The following is a 23,813-nucleotide window of genomic DNA, read 5'->3' on the forward strand; positions in this document are numbered from 1 at the left end:
AACTTCTGCCTGCCTCCTCTCTGCTGTCTACTGTGGCAGCTAGGAGGTCAATGGGGCTCAGGTCTGCATTTGAGAAATAACAAAATTTAAGGGTCTAAAAGGGCAACTCCAAAACAACAGCAATGGCAGCAGCAAAGCAGCAATAGTTACACTCTTTAGGAAGTTCAGATTGACCAAAAGAGGAGCAAGATGCTATTTTGGAGCTCTAGAGGCATTTGGGAAACTAAGCAACGGAACTCAACAATATATTTTCATTGCAATAAAAAATAAGGTAAACTCATAAATGACATGGTTTTAAGCATTTAATGAGCTAACACCTGTAGTCACCTGGACACCTTAAAGAACACAGAGTAGAACACAGCCTTAGAACCATCAATATCTTGAATCTTATAGCTGAAAGGAGCCAGAGGGGGCATCCAGTACAACCTCCTCATTTTATAGAAGGGGAAAGTGAGGAGCAGAGGGGGAAGTGATTGCCCAATGCTGTACATGGAAGGACAGTGGCAGGGCTAGAACCGTGGTTTGCTGTCTTCTAATTCTACAGCATTCTCAGTCTACAGCAATATTTGTTAAAAAAAATTCTCAGCATTTTAAAGTAAACTTAACATGTATTGTTACCATTTGATCTGGGAGGAGAAAAGACACATTTGATGCAACCCATACCACCCCCCATCCCCCCAAACCCTTTAAAATCAAAGCCTATCGGTATGTACTTCAAGAGTGCAAGGAATGTCGGAAAGACTTTCTTCTTTAAGTCTCAGTTTCCCCATCAGTAAAATGATCTCTAAAGTATCTCCTGGCTCTTACACACTTCTGATTCAGGTTAATTTTGAAGGTGATGGCTGGACATTGTTGTTGCTGTCTATGCCCCAGTCATAAAACCTGTGAAAAAGTTAGTAGGTGTTGTGATGTTTTCTGATTTTATGGTCAGAGAGAGGCAACCAGGCTCCAGGATGACATGAAGTACCTCGCATAAAGCAGGTGGTCAGTTACAGCGAAGGACGTGAATGGAGTGAATGCAGTCCCAGGGGACCCCTGTCACAGCCCCACCAGCCTAAGTCCAGGGAAGCTCTAGCTGGAGCAGGTGAATCAATTTCATGGGATGTGGGAATAGGAAGTTCATATTATTGCTCACAGATGGAAGAGAGGGCTTTACTCAGAAGAGCTAGTAGAAAACAATAAAACTACTTCAAAGGAAGGGGTTTGAGTAACTTAATCAGGTTAAGATTGCATTTTTAAATCATTTTACTTTCTGAATTTGCCCTTTGATACCCAAATTATAGAAAGACTTCCTGCCCTTTGCTGCATTAATGGCTACATGTCCCTTAGGCTTCAGCTGACATCCTCTGAGAAACCTTCCTCGTCACTCCCAGCCTGGATTTCAGATCTCTTCTATGCATTCCCATAGCACCTTGCACATAACTATCCCACAGCCCTCAGCAGCCACTCAACCTCTCGTCTTAGGCACTCAGTCAATGTTGGACAAATAAATGAATCTCCATGAATTTGCAGAAGAAGTTCCAACTCCTCTAAGAATGAATTCTCAACCTGCTCAATGGTGACAATGGCCTCTCTGCCCCACAGTAGTAGTTAACTGTGGTATCAGAGCCAAAGTTAGATTTCCCACAAATTTAATACTTTGCAATTCACAATGTCCTTTATGACAGTGTTGTATTTTAGTCTCACAGCCATATTTGAGGGAATTAAGAACTTGAGTCCTCTTAACAAACAGGAAAATTGAGACTGAGACCAAGACAGGTAAAATAAAATACACAGCACCACTTGCATTAAATGCCAGTGTCAGATCTAAAACCCAAGTCCTGTGAACACAGGCTCCAGGGTCTTTCCCAGATTAATTGCTGCTTTTAATAAAACCCTGCTCTCAAGGGACTGTCAAGGCCTGTCATGCACCAGAGGGATGTGGGGGCGCTGACCACAGACCTCACACCGGTAGCAGTGAACGTGGAAATCGCGATCCAGGGCCACAATACGGACAGTCTCCTCCTGGCCTGGGGCCGGCATGATAGGCTCCTTGCACACAGAACATCGGGGGGCAAATTTCCTGAAAATAGAATAGCAGTGGTTAGATTCTGAACATAAACCCAGAGTCGTGAGCCACAGAGGTAAAAAGAAGTGGAAAGGGAGAGTCAGGACACCTGCTCTGCCCTTCCGGGGTGACCCTGAGTGAGTCGCTTTCTCTGGGTCTCCTTCCTCATCTGTAAAATGAGGGATTTAGCCCTGGTGACTGTTTTAGTCCTTTCATAAGGAAAATACCCTGATTTTGTGTGTGAATTGCCCATGTAGGCACTTTTCTATGTGTCCCCAAGGCCCTACCCAAATATCCCAGGGTTGGTATCTTTGCTTTGTTCCTACTCTCATTAGAACCTCTTGGAAATGTGTTTTGAATTCTAGGAAATGACACAGAACACTCAAGTACATAGTTTTTCAAAATGGCAGAGGTTAGTGAGTTTATTTATACATTATGCTAAACTTACAAGGCCAAGTCTGCATTTCTTACAGTTTGGACTTCTTTTCCACCTAATAGATTAATAGGCTGCAAATATAGTGTGTGTATCCATCTGTATCTTCTGGAAATTAGGGGTGGCGTTTGTGAAGGTGTGAAATGAGACATGATTTGAAATGGTCATGGATAAGAACTGAGGAGATTAAAAAAAAATAACACAGACTGTGCAACTCAGTTTTTTCCACGGTAATGTTTTTAAGACTAATGACGTTAAAGTTTATCTATTTGTAGTGAGAGTTAAAAAGAAATAATGATAGTAATCTGATACTTTGTAGAGCAGTTTATGGTTGTCAAAGCATTTTTACATACATTATACTCTAAATGTACATATTAATTTTCCTGGCAGCACCTAAAAGGCATCTCTATGGCTGCAATCTAAATAAATATGAATTAAGCAGCAGATCAATTGATTGCTATGAAAGAAAAATTAAAAGGATCATGGTACAACTGCAGCAGTAATCAGAGTTGTTATAATTCATATTTTATGCAAGAAGTTTATACTCAGTGGCAAAAAAATTACTTTGACTACCTGATTATTTTTGAATCTGGGTCATCAATAATAAAACAAGTAGGCTTCTGAGATCAACTGCAAAATTTCCTCCCCCCAAACCCAGTGGGGGCTTGAGCCCTGAGAGGTCAAAACCATGTCTTGCCTAACATTGTATCTATGAGCCTTCCTTAATTTCCCCAAGTAAAATCAGTTCTTCTGCTAGGATAAATTTTTTTTTTCATTGTACCTGCTTATTTTATTAGTAATTATTTTCCTATCTTTGGGGACCACCAAACTGTGAGCTTCTAAAAGGTACAACTTTGCTCCATCTCTGAGTCTGCAAAAACAACCACTGCTACTGGTAGAGAGAAGGGAACTTCAGGCTATACCCAATGAAGTGAAGTATCTGCTGTATTTCTCTATACAAAGACCTACCTTGGGCCTTTATGTTCAATCTCAAGGTCCTTCTACTTTTGGAAAGTCATAAACTGTATTCTTGTAATGATTCTTTCCTACCCCTGAACTCATCTTCATGATGGGAAAAGTAAAATGAAGAGACAGGAGGTGGTTCCACAGTTCCCATGGCTTGCCTCGCTGGCAATGCAAGGAGGGTTCAAAATCTCAGTTGGTCTCTTTCAAGGCTTAGCTCACTGAGTGAATAATAATAATAAAAATAAATCTGATGAAAATAATTTTGATGATTAAAATCACTACCATTTATTAAAAATAATTTTGATGATTAAAATAGCTACCAGTTTTTGGGTCCTCCTTATGTGCCATGCCCTGGTACACACTATACACTTGACCTTATTTTCTACAGACAGCAACCTTGTAAGGAAGTACTTTTATCATTTTTACTTTACAGCTGAGGGCACCACGGACCTGAGAGGGATAGCCTTAGTTGTCTTGTATCCTGGCACATTCCTGGCAATCAATGAATGGTTGCTGATTAAATAGATAAATGGATGAGTGAAATATTCCAGATAAGAAAGCACAAACAGTAGAATAAAGGTTCAACACACTGAAAGGGTCAGTTAACTAAATCTGCTCTTCTGGACTCACTGTGCCAGGACTGGGAATACAAAAATAAACAAGGATTGCAACAGGCAGACTAATGAGAGAGATTCTATATATTTCTGCATTTGTTCTATTAATAAATACATGTATATCCTGCCTTACTGCAAAAAAATATTTAAGGAGTTTATTGTACAATTATACACACACATGTTCATATATCATACAAGTTCATTTATATTTACATGTGTGTGTGTATATATATATATATGAACTTATTACTGTCAGACTGTGGCAAGTGCTATCTTTAGCAGATATACAACACTGTAAAACACTGGAAGGAGAAATAAATTAAACATGGGGACAGGGAGAGGCTGGGATCAGAGAACGCTTCTTAGAGGAGATAGAAACTGACTTGGGCCTCGAAAGATGGCCATTTGGGTGAATTGGAAAGTGTGTGTCTGTGTATGTCTGTGTGTTGGGGGTAGGGATGGTGGTAGATACAGTCAGTCTACCAGGGAACTGAGTTTTCAGGGGTCATCTGAAGTGCCATCTTGGCAAGCCTTCATGCCTAATAGGCTGAAGGATGTGTGCAAACCTTGACCAAAGGTGATTGTGTAGAAGATAGCCCATTAGCAAGGCCTCAGAGAGAGAATTTCAGAATCTTGATACTCAAAAGTGCAGTATAAGGCCACCTAGTAACTTGCCAGAAATATGGAATTTCAGGCCCCCATTCCAGACCTACTGAATTAGAATCTGCAGCTTAACAAGATCCAAAGGTGAACTGTAAATCTGTTAAAGTTTGGGAAACACTTGCTTAGAAGACAGGATACTAAATAGACCATATGAATTCTTTCTCTTGGGTCTCCTTTATCTCACTGTAATCTCTACCTCCAGGCAGCTCCAGTTACAGCAAATCAAGTCTTCCTTGAATGCAAAGATCCCTTTCCTAACTCTGTGCCTTTGCTTTGCGTGCCTGGTTTGTTCCTTCTGCCAGGAACCACCTTGTTTTCCACTTAAACCATTCTTCAAATTTTGCTTCCATGAAGCCTTCCATTATCTTACAGTGATAGCGTGAGCCCTTTCCTGTGCTTAACTCATGGTGTTTGGCGTTTTCCTTACATCATGGTTGGGTCTGCACATATTTCTTCTGCTCCTCCTGGGAAGCTCCTTGATGATGGGGACTTCTTTCTCTGTATCTATGCAATTTCTATCTATGCAGTTTCCATCTATGTATTTCTCACTCTGCATCTTTTTCCTTTAGCACTAGCACAGTAATTGGCACACAGAGGGTTCTTTGTAAAAACGTGAGTTGAACTGAATTGAAATAGATTTCCTAAAAGCCCTCAAAAGTGAGACCCATTCAGAAGGACCAAGAATAAGGACCCCCTAAATTCAGTCTGGAGAAAGAGACCATATCCATCTAGTTAATGTCTCCTTGGCCTTGCAATGCCTGTCCTGTGCTGGGCTTTTAGATGCTTTGTGTTCTATGACTTTCAAAGTTCAGATACAGAATTCTGTAAATTTTCTCTTATTTTCTTTTAGAAAATGGGGAAAAGATAAAAAAGCTTCTTTCCCTACATACCTGCCAATCATGCAGGCAACATTATTTTTAACAAATAACTTGTTTTAACATGCCATTGAGCTAGTGGGAGGAGAGGGAGATAACTGGGGTTTGAGTTTTTTCCCTTTTAGTTGCTCCAGTCTTCTTTTTGGGAGCTTTCAGACCCACACACTTATGTCACCAGTCACAAATCTCCAATTATGTTCCTCACCCCTAGAAATGAAAGATAAATGGCATAGCTATAAACTTACATTTGTCAGAACTGATTTCCTGATTTAATTGAGGGGTGTAATATAGCAGTTTTTCCCCCAAACAGAAACATGTGTGCTCTGATTGTATCTATCAGTCTTTCTTGGATTAGGGTAAGTCTAAGAAAGGAGAGAATCAGTGACAGAAGCACACTCCCCATTGGTATCTTTTCACTTCCCTTAAATAGATGCAGTTTTTTTTTTTTTTCATGTGCAATTACAAGCTAAAAATATCAATAATGTGAAGTGCAATTTATGCTGTGACTGCCCTTTAAAAGTGAGCCCTTCTTTGTCTGACTCAGGTTGACGATTTCTGCCTCTGGAGTTTTTTTTTTTTTTTTTTTTTTTAATTCATTCAGCATCATGTCTTTTTGGTGAGGATTTTCACTCTCCTTGCTACTTGGAAAGTGGTTAGGAAATTCATTTTTAGAATATGAGTCTCAGGTCCCCAAACTGCTTATGGCAAGTACCTGCTGGTTGTTGACAATCAACAGAGTGGTGAAAATTAACCCACAAGACTGCACATTTGAGGGCAGTAGAATGGATAGCCAAAGTGGTGAGCAAAATGAGCTTCATCTCTCTGGAAGCCTCATGGACTTTCAAAACCACTGTCAGTGAACACAACCCAGAAAACTTACCATTTACAAATGACATCCACAGTTTTTACATAGTTCTTAAAAAAAAAAAAATAAAACACGTGTGGTCAACCAACTAACCAACTAACTAACCTGCCAAATAAAAATAAGCAAAACACCAAGAAGTTTTCGTGAAAATCCCAGCTCTATGTAGGGAAAAGACCTACTAATGAGAGCAATGAGAAAGCTGGGACCTATTTTTCCAGGCCCATCACTAAGTTGTCTTGACCTGGAGGCTCTATTTTCCTAATCCTCCTCAAACGGCTGCATAACACTGGATTAATTTATTCCTTTAGAAAATATCCTGAAGAGAAGACCTGGATGGGGAAAGAGGTTAGGGAAGGGTGTAAATACGATGGCAATGGCATGAAATTGCCTTTGAATATGTGAGAGTCTTGTATTAGTAAAAGGACTGAATTGTGCTCTGTGCATGTACCCCTTTCTCTCCCACAGAGGTCAGCTCTAGAGAGAGCCCTGGGCTGTCACAGCAGGAAGAATTCAGGACAGGATCTGGTGTAAGACCAGACTGAGGAGCTCAGAGAAGCTGAATGATTTGACCAATATCTTACATCTTCCTGTTTTTGCCAGGGAGAGCTACCTTGGTACTCTTTCCATTACACACACTCTATGGCCAACTCAACTTTCTCTCAATTAGAGTCACACAAAATGCAATGAACAAGCCCCAGGGAAGTCTTCAGTCAGAGGCCAGATGACCACATGGATTATTTGGTATCAATTCCTGCACTGGGTGAGGAGATAAATCAGGTCATTTAAAGGTCCTATGTAAACCTGAGATTCTATGCTTCTAAGAGAGAAGAATGTGGGACTCAGAAGAAGTAAGAACAGATTCCAAGAGGACTGGCAGGCTGGAAGAGGGAGAGCCAACTGCCTACTTGTGGAAGTCCTCAATGCAGTGAATGAGCCCGCCAGCATCCACGGTGAACGGGATCCCATCCAGGCTGCGGTGGCACATCACACAGGTGAAGCAGTGAGGGTGATAGGCCTTCCCGGTGGCACGGAGAATCCGCTCCATGATGGGCTTGGAACAAACACTGCACTGCTCCAGGGTATTCTAGGAAGGGAAAGAAAAACTCCAACATTAGGCTGGGACTTGAGGACCTCCATTTATGTGGCAATTTACAGTATAATAGGCATTTTTACACAAGGCATTGGTTCATGTGCTTATCACAACAGTCTGAGGAAGGTGGAGTGTATATCTTTATTAAAGAGGGGAGAAAAAACAATTACATGGATCAAGTTACTTTTCTGATGTCAACCAGGTAGTAAGCACCAAATGCAGGATTTGGAATACATGACTTTTCCTTTGTTCCTTTTCATTATACCAGGGGTCAGCAAACTTCCCTTTAAAGAGCCATATAGTAAATATTTTTAGCTCTGTGGGCCATACAGTCTCTGTTACAACTTAGTTTTGCCATTGAAGCACAAAGGAAGCCATAACATAAATAGATGGGCATGGTTGTATTCCAATAAAGCTTTATTTATAAAATAGGTATTGCGCTGGATTTGGCCCAGGGCTGTAGTTTGTTGACCCCAGAACTACATCACTCAGGTTCTCCACTTGCAGAAACCTCTGCTATTATTTTTAAAACTTGATTTGTCAGCAAAGACCTTATGGGGGTCACCAAGGCCTTCTTAGATAGGGTCTTTCTGAAGACTCAAGACTGAGACACACAGTATGCCAGCCACTGAACCCAATCAGAGCTCAGCACAATCAATAAGGCTTTTGATCATTTAAAGCCTTGAATCAAATAGCATCTTCAAGTTTTATGTTCATGAACTCTTCATGGAAATGTTGAAGCTGGAGGGGGTCTAGTTTTGAGAAGGGAATTGAGAAAGTCATTTTAGCTGGCTTTAAAAATATGCTGGGCTTTAAAAATACACACACCACCCTTAAAAGAGACCCCTTCATGACTCAGAAAGATTGATAAAATTAGCTTTTAACTTTCTATCCATCTCTTGAATCCCATGATCTCTTACCAAATAATCACATTTCACTTGTAATATATTCCAACTGACTTATCTAGTCTGACTCACTGAATTTACAATCTGGAATAAACCTGGGATGTGGTTCTGACTAGAAAGATACAAGAAAGATACAGAATTGGGATGAAACTAGAAAATTAAGGAGTACAACTGCTCTCTTACCATGAGAAACTCTAAATGTCCATGAGAGAAGAAATACCTGTGAGTAGATCATATGCTGATGCTTTGTTTCTACCTCTCCTCCCACAGCATTTCCCCCACCCCCACCCCAAGCCCCCCAAATGACTCCCAGTTTCCTTTCCAAACGTGGATGTGACCAAGTAGTTTTCCTGCTAACAAAAACTTCCATAGCTTTGCACTATAAAAAGAGCTAGTGCCTTTCAATCTTCCTTTCTAGGCTTGGTTTCGTCTAACATCCCAGACTTCTCTCTCTTGAGAGAATGAATGCAGGAATGAATGAGAACCTATGAGAAACTTCCCGTACTTCTATGCCTTGGCTAATGCCTAGAATGACTTCCAATCTGCTATTTGATTTTTCAAGGTGCAGGTCAGAGGGGTACCTCCCAATGAAGCCTTCCTTGATGCCCCCAGTTGGAATGAATTGCTTCTTTCTCTACCCTTCACAAGGACTTTATCTACTTTGCTTACAGCATTTATAGCATGAATTTTATCAAAATTATTTGAGTGTACATCTGTGTCCTCTACTAAGACTGCAATTTCTTTAAGTGCAAGTACTATGTCTTAGGAATGCATCTCTGTGTCCCATTATAATAGCCTAGCATAATTGTGTGCAAAGAGAATGAATGAAGGAATATTGTTCATGTTTACAACCCACCCTGGCAGCACGATGCTGGCCCTGACTCCCCTGACTCTAGAATCTAACCCAAGATAGATTTGTAAATACATTGCCATCCTTTCCCCAAGCTGTGGTTGCTCAAGGTTATGAAATTGCTTACTATGTCTCTGGTCACAGTCTAAACTCATGGAAGCTATTAACCTATTTTTTCCCCTATTTTGAAGTGGTGAAATTAAAATAGTAGAGGAACATAGAATAAAAGTCTGCAGATGATGATGGTTTGGACAGTGAGGTTCCCTGTTTCTTTTCTACCCCGGTGATCTGGTCTGGGTTGCCAGAAAACGCAAGACCAGAAAATGTTTGTTTGCACAGAGGCTTGGCTGCAAGCTTCATCTCATTTTCTCAAAACCAGCAATAACACATAAGGTTTAGTCAATTTCTAAGAGTAGTCTTTTTCTTTTTGGTCTATGGAAGTACTGCTTGAAGGACAGGTAAACTGAACTTTTCTTTTTTTTACCAAAAAAAAAAAAAAGTGTGAAAATATACCTAAACTAATCCTGTTGCAAAATTTCCCCAAGTTAGAAAATGAAAGTTCCAAGAGTGCAGCTGACTGGAAGCTTGGGCTAGCAAATGGTGGAGGTGGACATGCTGACCTTCACCAGCCAATCTCCTTTACTGTTCTTCTCCCCTTTTAGTCTCCAGTTGCTTCACTGATATTTTTAGACACAGCTTTTCTTCTTCTGCCTTAAAGGAATGATACACTCACAATGTCAGGAAGGAAGGCTCTGAGAGATCTTCTGGTCTAGGCCTCTCATTCTACCAATGAAAAACCAGACCTAGAGAACTGATATGGCTGTATCTGTGTCATGGGGTTCGTTAGGGACAGAGCTAGGACTGGTACCCAGTTTCCTGACCCCCAACTCAGAAAGGGATCTGATGAGTTCATCATGTGGCAGTAGAGAGGGTAAGTTACTATGAAAAGAACAGGAATTCTCCTTCTGGCTTTGTCAATATCCATTGTATGACGCTGGGTAAATCTTTTCTTCTCTCTAGACTTCAGTTTTCTCATCTGTAAAATAATTAATTCCAACTCTGCAAATCTATGAATGTGATATATCAGCCTTAACAACAACAGGAAAAGATCAATGCTTCCATTACAAGAGATACACTAGGAAAAAAGTAGATAACACCTTATCAGAACTTTGAAAGGGGAATTCATGTTTTTGACATGAGCCTTGACATAGATGATTTTCTTATAGCCAGTCTAAATCTTGGTCTAAATCACTACCAAGGTGCTCTACCTCAGCAAGGCAATCAAGAACTCCAAGAAGAAATTCTAGTTTTAGAGGACGGTCAAGGTCCAAGTCAATAGGAAAATCACAATCAAGTTCACCTCAAAAGCAGACTAGCTCAGGAGCAAAATCAAGATCACATGAAAGACATTCTGACACCATAGCAAGATTTTCATGTAAATCTCCCAAAGGGTACACCAATCCTGAAACTAAAGCACAAACAGCAAAACACTCTCATTTTCAGTCACATTCCAGATCCTGGAGTTAACATGATAAAAACAGTTGGTGAACAGCTACAGAAGAGCACTCCATAGTCTTTATTATACATTATTAAGTCTCACTATGTTAAATAAAAATTCTTCAAGTCTTAAAGAAAATGTGAGTTGATATTGGTTACCTTGGGCATGTGCAAAAAATAAAACCTCTTGCTTTGAATTAATAAAGATTTGGACTCGATTTAAGGGCCCACACCACATACAACACCACACACACACACACACACACACACACACACACACACACACACACACAATATTCTTTATTCATAATATTCTTTATTATGTCTTTTCACTTACAATTCCAGAAAGTGCTAATGGTCGAGTTTCAAGCACCAGAGAGGGAGATCTTTATGTATTTTTATAGATGGTTATTTTAAATCTAGACAAAAAGATGCACTCTTCGTAGAAATATGAGGTTTTTCTGAACTAGATTGATACGAAATGGTTAATAAATTAAAAGATCATAAGAAAATAAAAAGAAATAAGTCTTCAAGGAAATAAGTGAAAGAGGGAAGTCTGTAAATATATCCATAGGAATCACTTCTTGTATATGGGGAAGGGGTGCCATGTTTTATAGAGGGACCGTTAGAAGCGAAGAATACATTCCAGCATAGGAACTTACAATCTCAGGAAAGCACATGGTGATCTGTCTCCAGATCCATCTCTACTGTTCTCTCACATGGACCCCAGCCTTCAGCTTCCACACTGAGCTCCCTCCCACATCTTAAATAAGCTTTGTTCTTTCATAGGCCAAGACTATCTCACATCCTTCTTTGCCTAAAGAATACCTACTAATTTCTCAAAGTGAAGCTCAAATGTTACCTCTTCTGTTAAAGCTTTCCTTATTTTCTCTCTGTTACCCCTCAAGCAAAAATCTTCCATTCCTATAGAAGTGTGTGACTCTTCCCCTTACTTCCCCTTTGATACTGACTACAGTTTACTTGATTGAATGATTTATGTCAGCTTCCATGGCTCAACTGTAGAGCCATAATGTAGAGTCTTATGGTTGAGTTCACCAGAAACAGATTCTGAAGCAAGGATTTGTGCCAGGATGTTGACTGGGGAATGCCCTTGGGATCAACAGTTGTGGGAGAGTGCAGGCAGTAGACTGGGCAGAGGAAGTTTAAATTATAACGCGGTTTCAACAAAGGCCTTTTTTGGCACTGTGAAGAAACTCTGGAGCTGGAACGAACCGAGGTGGTTCTCTTCAACTGAGGGTAATTCCCAGAGAAGGATTCAGCTATGAACCATATGCTGCCGACACTCCCCACAGCTGAGCCAATGAAAGCCTCTGTTCTGAGGAAGCTCTGGGAGGTGTTTCACCACTGTCTACAACAGCAACCATCCTTGCTCAGGGCCTACCAGTCTCCCTAACACACACTAGGTAATGGGTAGCCAGCTGGGAAGGCCTTTTGGCCTCAGCTGAATGAAGAGTCTAGGTTTTATTCTTTAGTCTTTTTTATCCCGTATAAGGATTTTTTCCCCCACAGAATATATTTTAGGCAGTTACTCCAATGAAAGTATCATTGAAGGGAGAAGATCTTAGAGCAGCAGAAAAAAAAGCAAGAAATTAGGCAGTTGCTAAAGGCATAGCTTATAAACTTCTCCAAAATGATGACAATAGAATTGTGATTAAAAGCAAAAAGTTAAGTGAAAATAAAAATAAAATCACAAACAGACCTTGCACACAAAATTCCCAAATGCAAATGTTTAAAAATTAGAGATACAATCTGGTTGTATCTTTTCTATCCTTGCATATTGTATAAGTTAACATCTCTAGTTAACCGCAGAAGAGCTTGAAAAATCATCTGACTATACATGAAACATATAGGTAATATAAACACTACTAGTTAGATGATAAAGAAAACACAAAATTTCTATATTTTATATGTTACGTAATTCATTCTAAATCGAAGTATTTTAAATCAAAGGACATAAGTATTTGAAGATTGAAGATTATAAAGTGATGGTTGCCATTTGGAAATGTTAAAATTTTCATTTCATAAAATTAAAATGTGATCTTATATTCAGTCATTCTTTTCTTTTAGGCCTGAAACCATTGTTGAAACAGGAAGGACTCTTGGAAAGATAAGAGGTGACATCTCAACTTTTAGATACAGTTTTGGTACTTCCCTAACAAGCCAATATTTTATTATTATTCTGGCCTTTTCTTCTCTAAGGGCTTACTCCCTCATTTGCTTCCCTCTCCCATAATCCTTTGTTCAGGGAAGTGGTTTATCAAGGAAGCACATCCAAAAGAGCCAACAATCACTTCTGGATGAAGAGTGTAAAAAGATAGGGCCTGTGGGGGATTCACATTGCAGTTTGAAAATCATGATTCTAGTTCAAATACTGACTTGAGAAACTAAGACACAGAGAGGAAAAACAGTGGCAGATTTGGAGTTAGAATATAGGTCTCTTAATTCTCCATCCAGTGGAGAATCCCCCTGCTACATCATGCTATACCTACTACATATTTCAATAGAAACACCTCTGTATTGCAAATATAAGATGTATAGTCTGCCTATCTGCATGCTATATCCGTAGAAATAAGGAGAGGAAATGTTCCATGATTTTAAGACAGTTTTTCTACAGTAGGTCAGTTTATTGGCTCCAATACGATAGAACAGAAAACTCACTGTCAGATCCCCAGCATTTACAATAGTATGTATGCATAAAGGTGATGCTCCCATGTTTTGGATGAATGATGAGTTAATAAACTCTGGGTTAAGCACCTTACATAAAATGAAATTATTCTATTTAACCATACAAAACAATTGTTGAGCCCAGAGTTTCTCAATTGGTATGTTAAAGACACAGGTGTATCACCGTTGGGAAGTTAGACTGGGCCAGAGATTTCCAGAGCCATAGGTGGTCACTGTGGGCCAGGAGAAGCCTCATCCACTTACTGCAGTATGCTGAATAAATGCCACCATTTTCTACATTTTCTACAATTTATTTGATGGAATCAAATCCTTAAAAAATATGTGACGTGAAAAATATTGGGAAGCACAAGTGTAGGTGTTACAAACGGGATGGCAATGCAGTTCAAAAGACAACAGGGCAACGACTCGGCAAATCTCTGTTCAAGTGTCAATGCCATTATTTAAATACAAATAATTACATTACTTAACTAAGTATCGGAATATGAACTTACTCCATATCTTGAGTCTGGTAATCAAGAGGGCCTTCCAAATGATGGTAGTATGTTTGGTTTCCTTTGCAGATTTAGGTGCCATTTCACATTGGTAGTTCTCTTAAAGAGCCTATAGTATAATACATTCCAACAACTCTGTTTCCCTGAAAGGAATGCATTTCTTTTTTTTTTTTTTTTTTTTTTTTTTTAAATCATCATTTTATTGAGATATATTCACATACCACGCAGTCATACAAAACAAATTGTACTTTCGATTGTTTACAGTACCATTACATAGTTGTACATTCATCACCTAAATCAATCCCTGACACCTTCATTAGCACACACACAAAAATAACAAGAATAATAATTAGAGTGAAAAAGAGCAATTGAAGTAAAAAAGAACACTGGGTACCTTTGTCTGTCTGTTTCCCTCCCCTACTTTTCTACACATCCATCCATAAACTAGACAAAGTGGTGTTTGGTCCTTATGGCTTTCCCAATCCCATTGTCACCCCTCATAAGCTACATTTTTATACAACTGTCTTCGAGATTCATGGGTTCTGGGTTGTAGTTTGATAGTTTCAGGTATCCACCACCAGCTACCCCAATTCTTTAGAACCTAAAAAGGGTTGTCTAAAGTGTGCATAAGAGTGCCCACCAGAGTGACCTCTCGGCTCCTTTTGGAATCTCTCTGCCACTGAAGCCCATTTCATTTCCTTTCACATCCCCCTTTTGGTCAAGAAGATGTTCTCCGTCCCACGGTGCCAGGTCTACATTCCTCCCTGGGAGTCATATTCCACGTTGCCAGGGAGATTCACTTCCCTGGGTGTCTGATCCCACGTTGGGGGGAGGGCAGTGATTTCACCTTTCAAGTTGGCTTAGCCAGAGAGAGAGGGCCACATCTGAGCAACAAAGAGGCATTCAGGAGGAGACTCTTAGGCACAAATACAGGGAGGCCTAGCCTCTCCTTTGCCGCAACCGTCTTCCCAAGGGTAAAACTTATGGTAGAGGGCTCAACCCATCAAACCACCAGTCCCCTATGTCTGTGGTCATGTTAGCAACCATGGAGGTGGGGTAGGCGAATACCCCTGCATTCTCCACAGGCTCCTCAAGGGGGCACTACATATTTATTTTTTTTTTTTTCCCTTTTTTTTATTTTTTCTTTTTTTATTTTTTTTTTTTTTTTTTTTAACTTTCCCTTCTTTTTTCAAATCACCTGTATGAAAAAAAAGTTAAAAAGAAAACAAACATACAATAAAAGAGCATTTCAAAGAGACCATAGCAAGGGAGTAAGAAAAAGACAACTAACCTAAGATAACTGCTTAACTTCCAACATGTTCCTACTTTACCCCAAGAAAGTTACATAATATAGCAACATTTCAGTGAACTTGTTCCTACTACAACCATCAGAAATTAACAGACCATAGTCATTTCTGGGCATCCCCAGAACGTTAAATAGCTTATCTGTTCTTCCTGGATTATTGTTCCCCCTTCCTTAATTGCTCTCTACTGCTAGTTCCCCTACATTCTACATTATAAACCATTTGTTTTACATTTTTCAAAGTTCACATTAGTGGTAGCATATAATATTTCTCTTTTTGTGCCTGGCTTATTTCGCTCAGCATTATGTCTTCAAGGTTCATCCATGTTGTCATATGTTTCACCAGATCGTTCCTTCTTACTGCCGCGTAGTATTCCATCGTGTGTATATACCACATTTTATTTATCCACTCATCTGTTGAAGGACATTTGGGTTGTTTCCATCTCTTGGCAATTGTGAATAATGCTGCTATGAACATTGGCGTGCAGATATCTGTTCGTGTCACTGCTTTCCGATCTTCCGGGTATATACCGAGGAGTGCAATCGCTGGATCGAATGGTAGCTCTATATCTAGTTTTCTAAGGAACTGCCAGACTGACTTCCAGAGTGGCTGAACCATTATACAGTCCCACCAACAATGAATAAGAGTTCCAATTTCTCCACATCCCCTCCAGCATTTGTAGTTTCCTGTTTGTTTAATGGCAGCCAATCTAACCGGTGTTAGATGGTATCTCATTGTGGTCTTAATTTGCATCTCTCTAATAGCTAGTGAAGCTGAACATTTTTTCATGTGTTTCTTGGTCATTTGTATTTCCTCTTCAGAGAACTGTCTTTTCATATCTTTTGCCCATTTTATAATTGGGCTGTCTGTACTATTGTCATTGAGTTGTAGGATTTCTTTGTATATGCAAGATATCAGTCTTTTGTCAGATACATGGTTTCCAAAAATTTTTTCCCATTGAGTTGGCTGCCTCTTTACCTTTTTGAGAAATTCCTTTGAGGTGCAGAAACTTCTAAGCTTGAGGAGTTCCCATTTATCTATTTTCTCTTTTGTTGCTTGTGCTTTGGGTGTAAAGTCTAGGAAGTGGCCTCCTAATACAAGGTCTTGAAGATGTTTTCCTACATTATCTTCTAGGAGTTTTATGGTACTTTCTTTTATATTGAGATCTTTGGTCCATTTTGAGTTAATTTTTGTGTAGGGGGTGAGGTAGGGGTCCTCCTTCATTCTTTTGGATATGGATATCCAACTCTCCCAGCCCCATTTGTTGAAAAGACCATTATGGCTCAGTTCGGTGACTTTGGGGGCCTTATCAAAGATCAGTCGGCCATAGATCTGAGGGTCTATCTCTGAATTCTCAATTCGATTCCATTGATCTATATGTCTATCTTTGTGCCAGTACCATGCTGTCTTGGCAACTGTGGCTTTATAATAAGCTTCAAAGTCAGGGAGTGTAAGTCCTCCCACTTCGTTTTTCTTTTTTAGAGTGTCTTTAGCAATTCGAGGCATCTTCCCTTTCCAAATAAATTTGATAACTAGCTTTTCCAAGTCTGCAAAGTAGGTTGTTGGAATTTTGATTGGGATTGCATTGAATCTGTAGATGAGTTTGGGTAGAATTGACATCTTAATGACATTTAGCCTTCCTATCCATGAACATGGAATATTTTTCCATCTTTTAAGGTCCCCTTCTATTTCTTTTAGTAGAGTTATGTAGTTTTCTTTGTATAGGTCTTTTACATCTTTGGTTAAGTTGATTCCTAGGTACTTGATTTTTTTAGTTGCTATTGAAAATGGTATCTTTTTCTTGAGTGTCTCTTCAGTTTGTTCATTTCTAGCATATAGAAACATTACTGACTTATGTGCATTAATCTTGTATCCCGCTACTTTGCTAAATTTGTTTATTAGCTCTAGTAGGTGTATCGTTGATTTCTCAGGGTTTTCTAGATATAAGATCATATCATCTGCAAACAATGACAGTTTTACTTCTTCTTTTCCAATTTGGATGCCTTTTATTTCTTTGTCTTGCCGGATTGCCCTGGCTAGCACTTCCAGCACAATGTTGAATAACAGTGGTGACAGCGGGCATCCTTGTCTTGTTCCTGATCTTAGAGGGAAGGCTTTCAGTCTCTCACCATTGAGTACTATGCTGGCTGTGGGTTTTTCATATATGCTCTTTATCATGTTGAGGAAGTTTCCTTCAATTCCTACCTTTTGAAGTGTTTTTATCAAAAAGGGATGTTGGATTTTGTCAAATGCTTTTTCAGCATCTATTGAGATGATCAATTGATTTTTCCCTTTCGAGTTTTTAATGTGTTGTAATACATTGATTGTTTTTCTGATGTTGAACCATCCTTGCATGCCTGGAATGAACCCCACTTGGTCATGGTGTATGATTTTTTTAATGTGTCTTTGGATTCGATTTGCAAGTATTTTGTTGAGGATTTTTGCATCTATATTCATTAGGGAGATTGGCCGGTAGTTTTCCTTTTTTGTAGCATCTTTGCCTGGTTTTGGTATTAGATTGATGTTAGCTTCATAAAATGAGTTAGGTAGTGTTCCATTTTTTTCAATGTTTTGAAAGAGTTTGAGTAAGATTGGTGTCAGTTCTTTCTGGAAAGTTTGGTAGAATTCCCCTGTGAAGCCATCTGGCCCTGGGCATTTATTTGTGGGAAGATTTTTGATGACTGATTGGATCTCTTTGCTTGTGATGGGTTGGTTGAGGTCTTCTATTTCTTCTCTGGTCAGTCTAGGTTGTTCATATGTTTCCAGGAAATTGTCCATTTCTTCTACATTATCCAGTTTGTTGCCATACAGTTGTTCATAATATCCTCTTATAATTTTTTTAATTTCTTCAGGATCTGCAGTTATGTCACCTTTTTCATTCATTATTTTGTTTATATGGGTCTTCTCTCTTTTTGATTTTGTCAGTCTAGCTAGGGGCTTGTCAATCTTGTTGATCTTCTCAAAGAACCAACTTTTGGTGATATTTATCCTTTCTATTGTTTTTTTGTTCTCTATGTCATTTATTTCTGCTTTAATCCTTGTTATTTCTTTTCTTCTACTTGGTTTAGGATTGGTTTGCTGTTCATTTTCTAGCTTCTTCAGTTGATCCATTAGTTCTTTGATTTTGGCTCTTTCTTCCTTTTTAATATATGCATTTAGTGCTATAAATTTCCCCCTTAGCACTGCTTTTGCTGCATCCCATAGGTTTTGGTATGTTGTGTTCTCATTTTCATTCGTCTCTATATATTTAGCAATTTCTCTTGCTATTTCTTCTTTAACCCACTGATTGTTTAGGAGTGTGTTGTTTAACCTCCAGGTATTTGTGAATTTTCTAAGTCTCTGATGGTTATTGACTTCTAATTGTATTCCATTGTGGTCAGAGAATGTGCTTTGAATAATTTCAATCTTTTTAAATTTATTGAGGCTTGTTTTATGTCCCAGCATATGATCTATTCTGGAGAAAGTTCCGTGAGCACTAGAAAAGTATGTGTATCCTGGTGATTTGGGATGTAATGTCCTGTAGATGTCTGTTAAATCTAATTCATTTATCAGATTGTTTAGGTTTTCAATTTCCTTATTGGTCTTCTGTCTGGTTGATCTATCTATAGGAGAGAGTGATGTGTTGAAGTCTCCCACAATTATTGTGGAAACATCAATTGCTTCCTTTAGTTTTGCCAATGTTTCTCTCATGTATTTTGTGGCACCTTGATTGGGTGCATAGACATTTACGATTGTTATTTCTTCTTGCTGAATTGCCCCTTTTATTAGTATGTAGTGGCCTTCTTTGTCTCTCAAAACATCCCTGCATTTGAAGTCTATTTTATCTGAGATTAATATTGCTACACCTGCTTTCTTTTGGCTGTAGCTTGCATGAAATATTTTTTTCCATCCTTTCACTTTCAATTTCTTTGTGTCCCTGTGTCTAAGATGAGTCTCTTGTATGCAACATATTGATGGTTCATTTTTTTTGATCCATTCTGCGAATCTATATCTTTTAATTGGGGAGTTTAATCCATTTACATTCAACGTTAAAACCGTGAAGGCATTTCTTGAATCGGCCATCTTATCCTTTGGATTATGTTTGCCATATTTTTCCCTCTCTCTATTAATATCCTTTATTGTACCCATACCGAATCTCTTTAGTACTGAACCTTTCTCCACGTCTCTCTGTCCTGTCTTTGTTTCTCTGTCTGTAGGGCTCCCTTTAGTATCTCCAGTAGGGCAGGTCTCTTGTTAGCAAATTCTCTCAGCATTTCTTTGTCTGTGAAAAATTTAAGCTCTCCCTCAAATTTGAAGGAGAGCTTTGCTGGATAAAGTATTCTTGGCTGGAAATTCCTCTCTCTCAGAATTTTAAATATATCGTGCCATTGCCTTCTCGCCTCCATGGTGGCTGCTGAGTAGTCACTACTTAGTCTTATGCTGTTTCCTTTGTATGTGGTGAATTGCTTTTCTCTTGCTGCTTTCAGAACTTGCTCCTTCTCTTCTATGTTTGACAGTGTGATCAGTATATGTCTCGGAGTGGGTTTTTTTTGGATTTATTCTATTTGGAGTTCGCTGAGCATTTATGATTTGTGTATTTATGTTGTTTAGAAGATTTGGGAAGTTTTCCCCAACAATTTCTTTGAATACTCTTCCTAGACCTTTACCCTTTTCTTCCCCTTCTGGGACACCAATGAGTCTTATATTCGGACGCTTCATATTATCTATCATATCCCTGAGGTCCATTTCGAGTTTTTCAATTTTTTTCCCCATTCTTTCTTTTATGCTTTCATTTTCCATTCTGTCATCTTCCAGGTCACTGATTCGTTGTTCAACTTCCTCTAGTCTTGTACTATGAGTGTCCAGAATCTTTTTAATTTGGTCAACAGTTTCTTTAATTTCCATAAGATCATCCATTTTTTTATTTAGTCTTGCAATGTCTTCTTTATGCTCTTCTAGGGTCTTCTTGATTTCCTTCATATCCCGTACTAGGGTCTCATTGTTCATCTTTAGTTCTTTGAGTAGCTGCTCTAGGTGTGTCTCTTCTGGTCTTTTGATTTGGGTGCTTGGGCTTGGGTTATCCATATCGTCTGGTTTTTTCATATGCTTTATAATTTTCTGTTGTTTTTGGCCTCGTGGCATTTGCTGTCCTTGATAGGGTTCTTTTAGGGTTTGTAGACCAGTTGAAGTCCTTATCTCTAATTTATCAGATCTACAGCTTCATGGAGTACACTTTCTCTAACTAACCAGCAGGTGGCGTCCACGAGCCACCTGTTCTCCACAAGCCAGATCTCCCCTGCTTAGCCTTTTTGGTGAGTGGGGGAGTGAGTCTTGTGGGGCCCAATTGGTGTCCCAAGCTTGCGTGTGTAGTTGGTGTTGCCTGCCCTGTATGTGGGGCGTGTTTCTGGGCAGTCGGGGAGGGGGGGTGGCCCTAACAATCAAATCTCCCTGATGATCCTAGAGTTTTAAAGCTACTGCAATAGTCTAATCCTTCAGTTCAGTCCTGCCACAGTTTGTCTCTGCCACTGACCCACAAGTCTTTGGTATTGGCGTATGGCTCCTGAGACTTGCAAGTGGGCCCCTCTTCCAGGCTGTGCACCCCGGGTCCTCTGTTGAGGGATGACTGTGCTATGTCACAGGTGAGTGCCGTCCCCCCAGGGCAGTTCTGGGCTGCTGGGCTGTGTTGGGAGGCTCCCAGTCTGCTCAAATGATGGCTGAATGGGGCTCTGTTAATTCACACTGCTCCCCCTTCCCAGCTCTGGGACATTCAGCTGAGGTTGCAGGGAAGGCTAATGTCCACGCCCAGTTTTGTGGTGTGTGCCTGTTATTTGAAGCACTTCCGTCACACTGGGTTGTCTGGGGCAGCTCTGGGCTATGGGGCTGGCGATGGGCAGGAGTGTTTCCTGTCCACCAGGATGGTGGCTGTGAGCGGACACCCCCCTTTTCTTGGGAAGTTGTGTTGTTTAGTGAATTTTCTCAGCCACTGGATTATTGCCTTTTGTCTCAGAGCTCTCTTATTTCTGCTCTTGACTTGACGTGCCCAAATTTCAATTCTTTGAAGCTTTCTGTATTGAGGTTCTTAGAGTAATTGTTTTAGAAAAAGCAAAAAGGATTTAAAAAAAAAAAAAAAAAAAAAAAACGGCCCTCCTCAGAGATCTAATGGGTTATTGAAATGCTAATAGACAAAGCAACCAGGGCCATTAAGGAAAGGTGCCCTGGGCAGAGAGATCAGCCTTGCTTCGGGATTTGCATATGCGCCTCAAGGCCTGATCTCTGCCCTTCCCCTTTCTGTGTTCACCAGAACTCCAAAAATCCTCTGCTTTTACTTTGGAGCTTCTCGTGTTGTTTTCCTTCTATGCCCGTCTCCTCTCTGCTGGGCTGGCTGCTCTCAGAGTCTCTGGTGTCTGGCCTCAGTCTATCTATGGTTGGAGTTTGAATCAGTAGAATGAGTTTCCGATGAGAGCAGCCACTGCAATTCTCCCTTCTCCTTCCTGGAGCTGACAGCCCCTCCTCCCCCGGGACTGAGCCTGGCAGGGAGGGGCGCGGGTCCCCTGGCCGCAAAAACTTACAGATTTCGGTGATCTCAGCAGTTCCACGTTTTCATGAGTGTTGTATGAAGTATGCTCAAAGACAGATTGCTCTGTGGTGTCCAGTCCACGCAGTTCCTGGCTTTTTACCTACTTTCCTGGAGGAGTAACTAAAACATACAGCTCACCAGTCTGCCATCTTGCCCCGCCTCCTCTTTTTAAGAGTTTTTTGGCTCTTTCTAAATGTCCTTCATCTATGTCAATGTCTATGTCTATGTCTAACTTGTGGTTAAAGCAAAATGAAAATCATAATGGTAGCCTAGTATCCTCATTACTGTGATTTTCTAAGCAGGATCAAAATCCCTCTTCTACAGATGGGAATTCTAATTTTTCCAGATAGGAAAATTTTTGAGGCAATTTATTTGATGGAATCAAATCCTTAAAAAATACTTTATTTTGATGTCATGTGCCACAAAAAATGACTGCTATGAAACACGTAACTGAAAATTCAAAAAAAGCAATTGGACTTTCTTCTTGTCTTTTTGTTCATTTCTGCTATTCTTGAGCACAATTCTTTGTATCCAATGCCTCGGTTTTCTAAATCCCCTTTAAACAAACTTTTCATACACTTTTCAGGTAAGCAAATCTGCCTCCCCACTTATTTTATCATTGCACAAAACCTAAAGAGTAGAGAACTAAGTGTTCAGAATCCTCGTAGGCAGCGAGGAAGAGAGTGATGACAGACACCATCCATGTCCTCAGAGATTCCCCGTGCAATAGAGAGGGAGACACAGTTATAAATAACTGACTTGAGGCAAAGGCACAGGAAGTTATTATTACAGGGGCACAAATAATGTGTGATGGGAACACAGAGAAGAGAGTAATTATGATTGGTGGGAGTGAGCTGGGTGGTGGTCTGTGGTTCCAGGAATATAGTCTAGGTAGGATTTGAGTTGGTGCTTGAAGAAAAACTCATTGGGGTGCTATTTGGATTTAATGTTACATTACAACAAGAGTCTTCATTATATTATCCTCTGAGTGGCATCCCAGATATACCTGCATTAGGACAAAATTCATTTCACAGAACAAATAGAGTAACAGAAGCTGGGATGTGTATACTGGCTAGCACTGGGGAAGGGAAAGTCAGTGTCACCAGAGATAAACGTTCACTGATTTAAGAAGGACCATAGTATCACAAACAAAACACATGTATTACTATTAACATAGAATTTAGAAAACAAATTATTTTTCTTATAAGATTTTCTGTTTATACATGGACAAAATAATCTAACTTTAAAATGAAGAAATATGTCCTAAAACCATGAGACAAAAACACAAAAGAAGGGATAAAAAGATCAGGGCATTTAGGCCAACTTTTTAATTTTATTTTTGCTATAAGCCACAGGTCACATTGTTCACAAACAAATTATGCCTGTGCCATTTATTCTTAAGCAATAGGGTTAGGATTGCAGTCCGAAAAAAAAAAAAAAAAAATCTTAATGAAAGGGCATTTAGTTTATCTATACTCTAAGTCCTAGAGAGGCATTATATTCCTAATAAAATGTGTAGCCTATGTGGTACGTGAGGCTTTTCCAGAGCACTTCTGAATGTCTCACAACCTTTGAGAAATGAGAGGGTCATGCCAGGAGGAAAATCTAAAGATCACAGAACTCCACCGATATTATTGTGAGAGGGAAAAAAGAATAGAATTCCTTTCCGTTCAAGCCAAGTCAAATCATAGATTTGTCTTTAGAAACATCTTCAGTGTAGTTTACTGGGACTGAAACTCAGGAATTAGACCAGAGGATCTGTCATAAATGGTAAGGGAATGAGTGATAGATTTAAGGGAATCTGGGTTCTAAAGTCTTGTCTCCTTGTCCAAATAGTCATGAGACATTGGACAACATTCTTGACTTCTGGCCTTTAATTTCATCTATTAAACAAGATCAAACGTATCTATATTGCAGTGTTCTCGTATATGACTGGAAGTACCCAGTGCCT

At 39.6% G+C, this 23,813-nt stretch overlaps 1 protein-coding gene across 10 annotated transcripts in view; it reads right to left on the bottom strand.

Moving 5' to 3' along the window:
- LOC119535969 (LIM domain containing preferred translocation partner in lipoma) overlaps window positions 1-23,813 on the bottom strand; it is a 740,701-nt gene that overhangs the window by 15,070 nt on the left and 701,818 nt on the right. For all 10 annotated transcript variants that reach the window (XM_037838441.1, XM_037838450.1, XM_037838386.1 and 7 more), the window contains 2 exons: window positions 7,369-7,547; window positions 1,942-2,062 (listed from right to left, as the gene is read on the bottom strand). In XM_037838441.1, coding sequence (XP_037694369.1) covers window positions 1,942-2,062; window positions 7,369-7,547 — 300 coding nt within the window. The remainder of the gene's footprint in view (window positions 1-1,941; window positions 2,063-7,368; window positions 7,548-23,813) is intronic.

Source organism: Choloepus didactylus, chromosome 1, assembly GCF_015220235.1.
Source record: "Choloepus didactylus isolate mChoDid1 chromosome 1, mChoDid1.pri, whole genome shotgun sequence".
Classification (NCBI taxonomy): domain Eukaryota; kingdom Metazoa; phylum Chordata; class Mammalia; order Pilosa; family Megalonychidae; genus Choloepus; species Choloepus didactylus.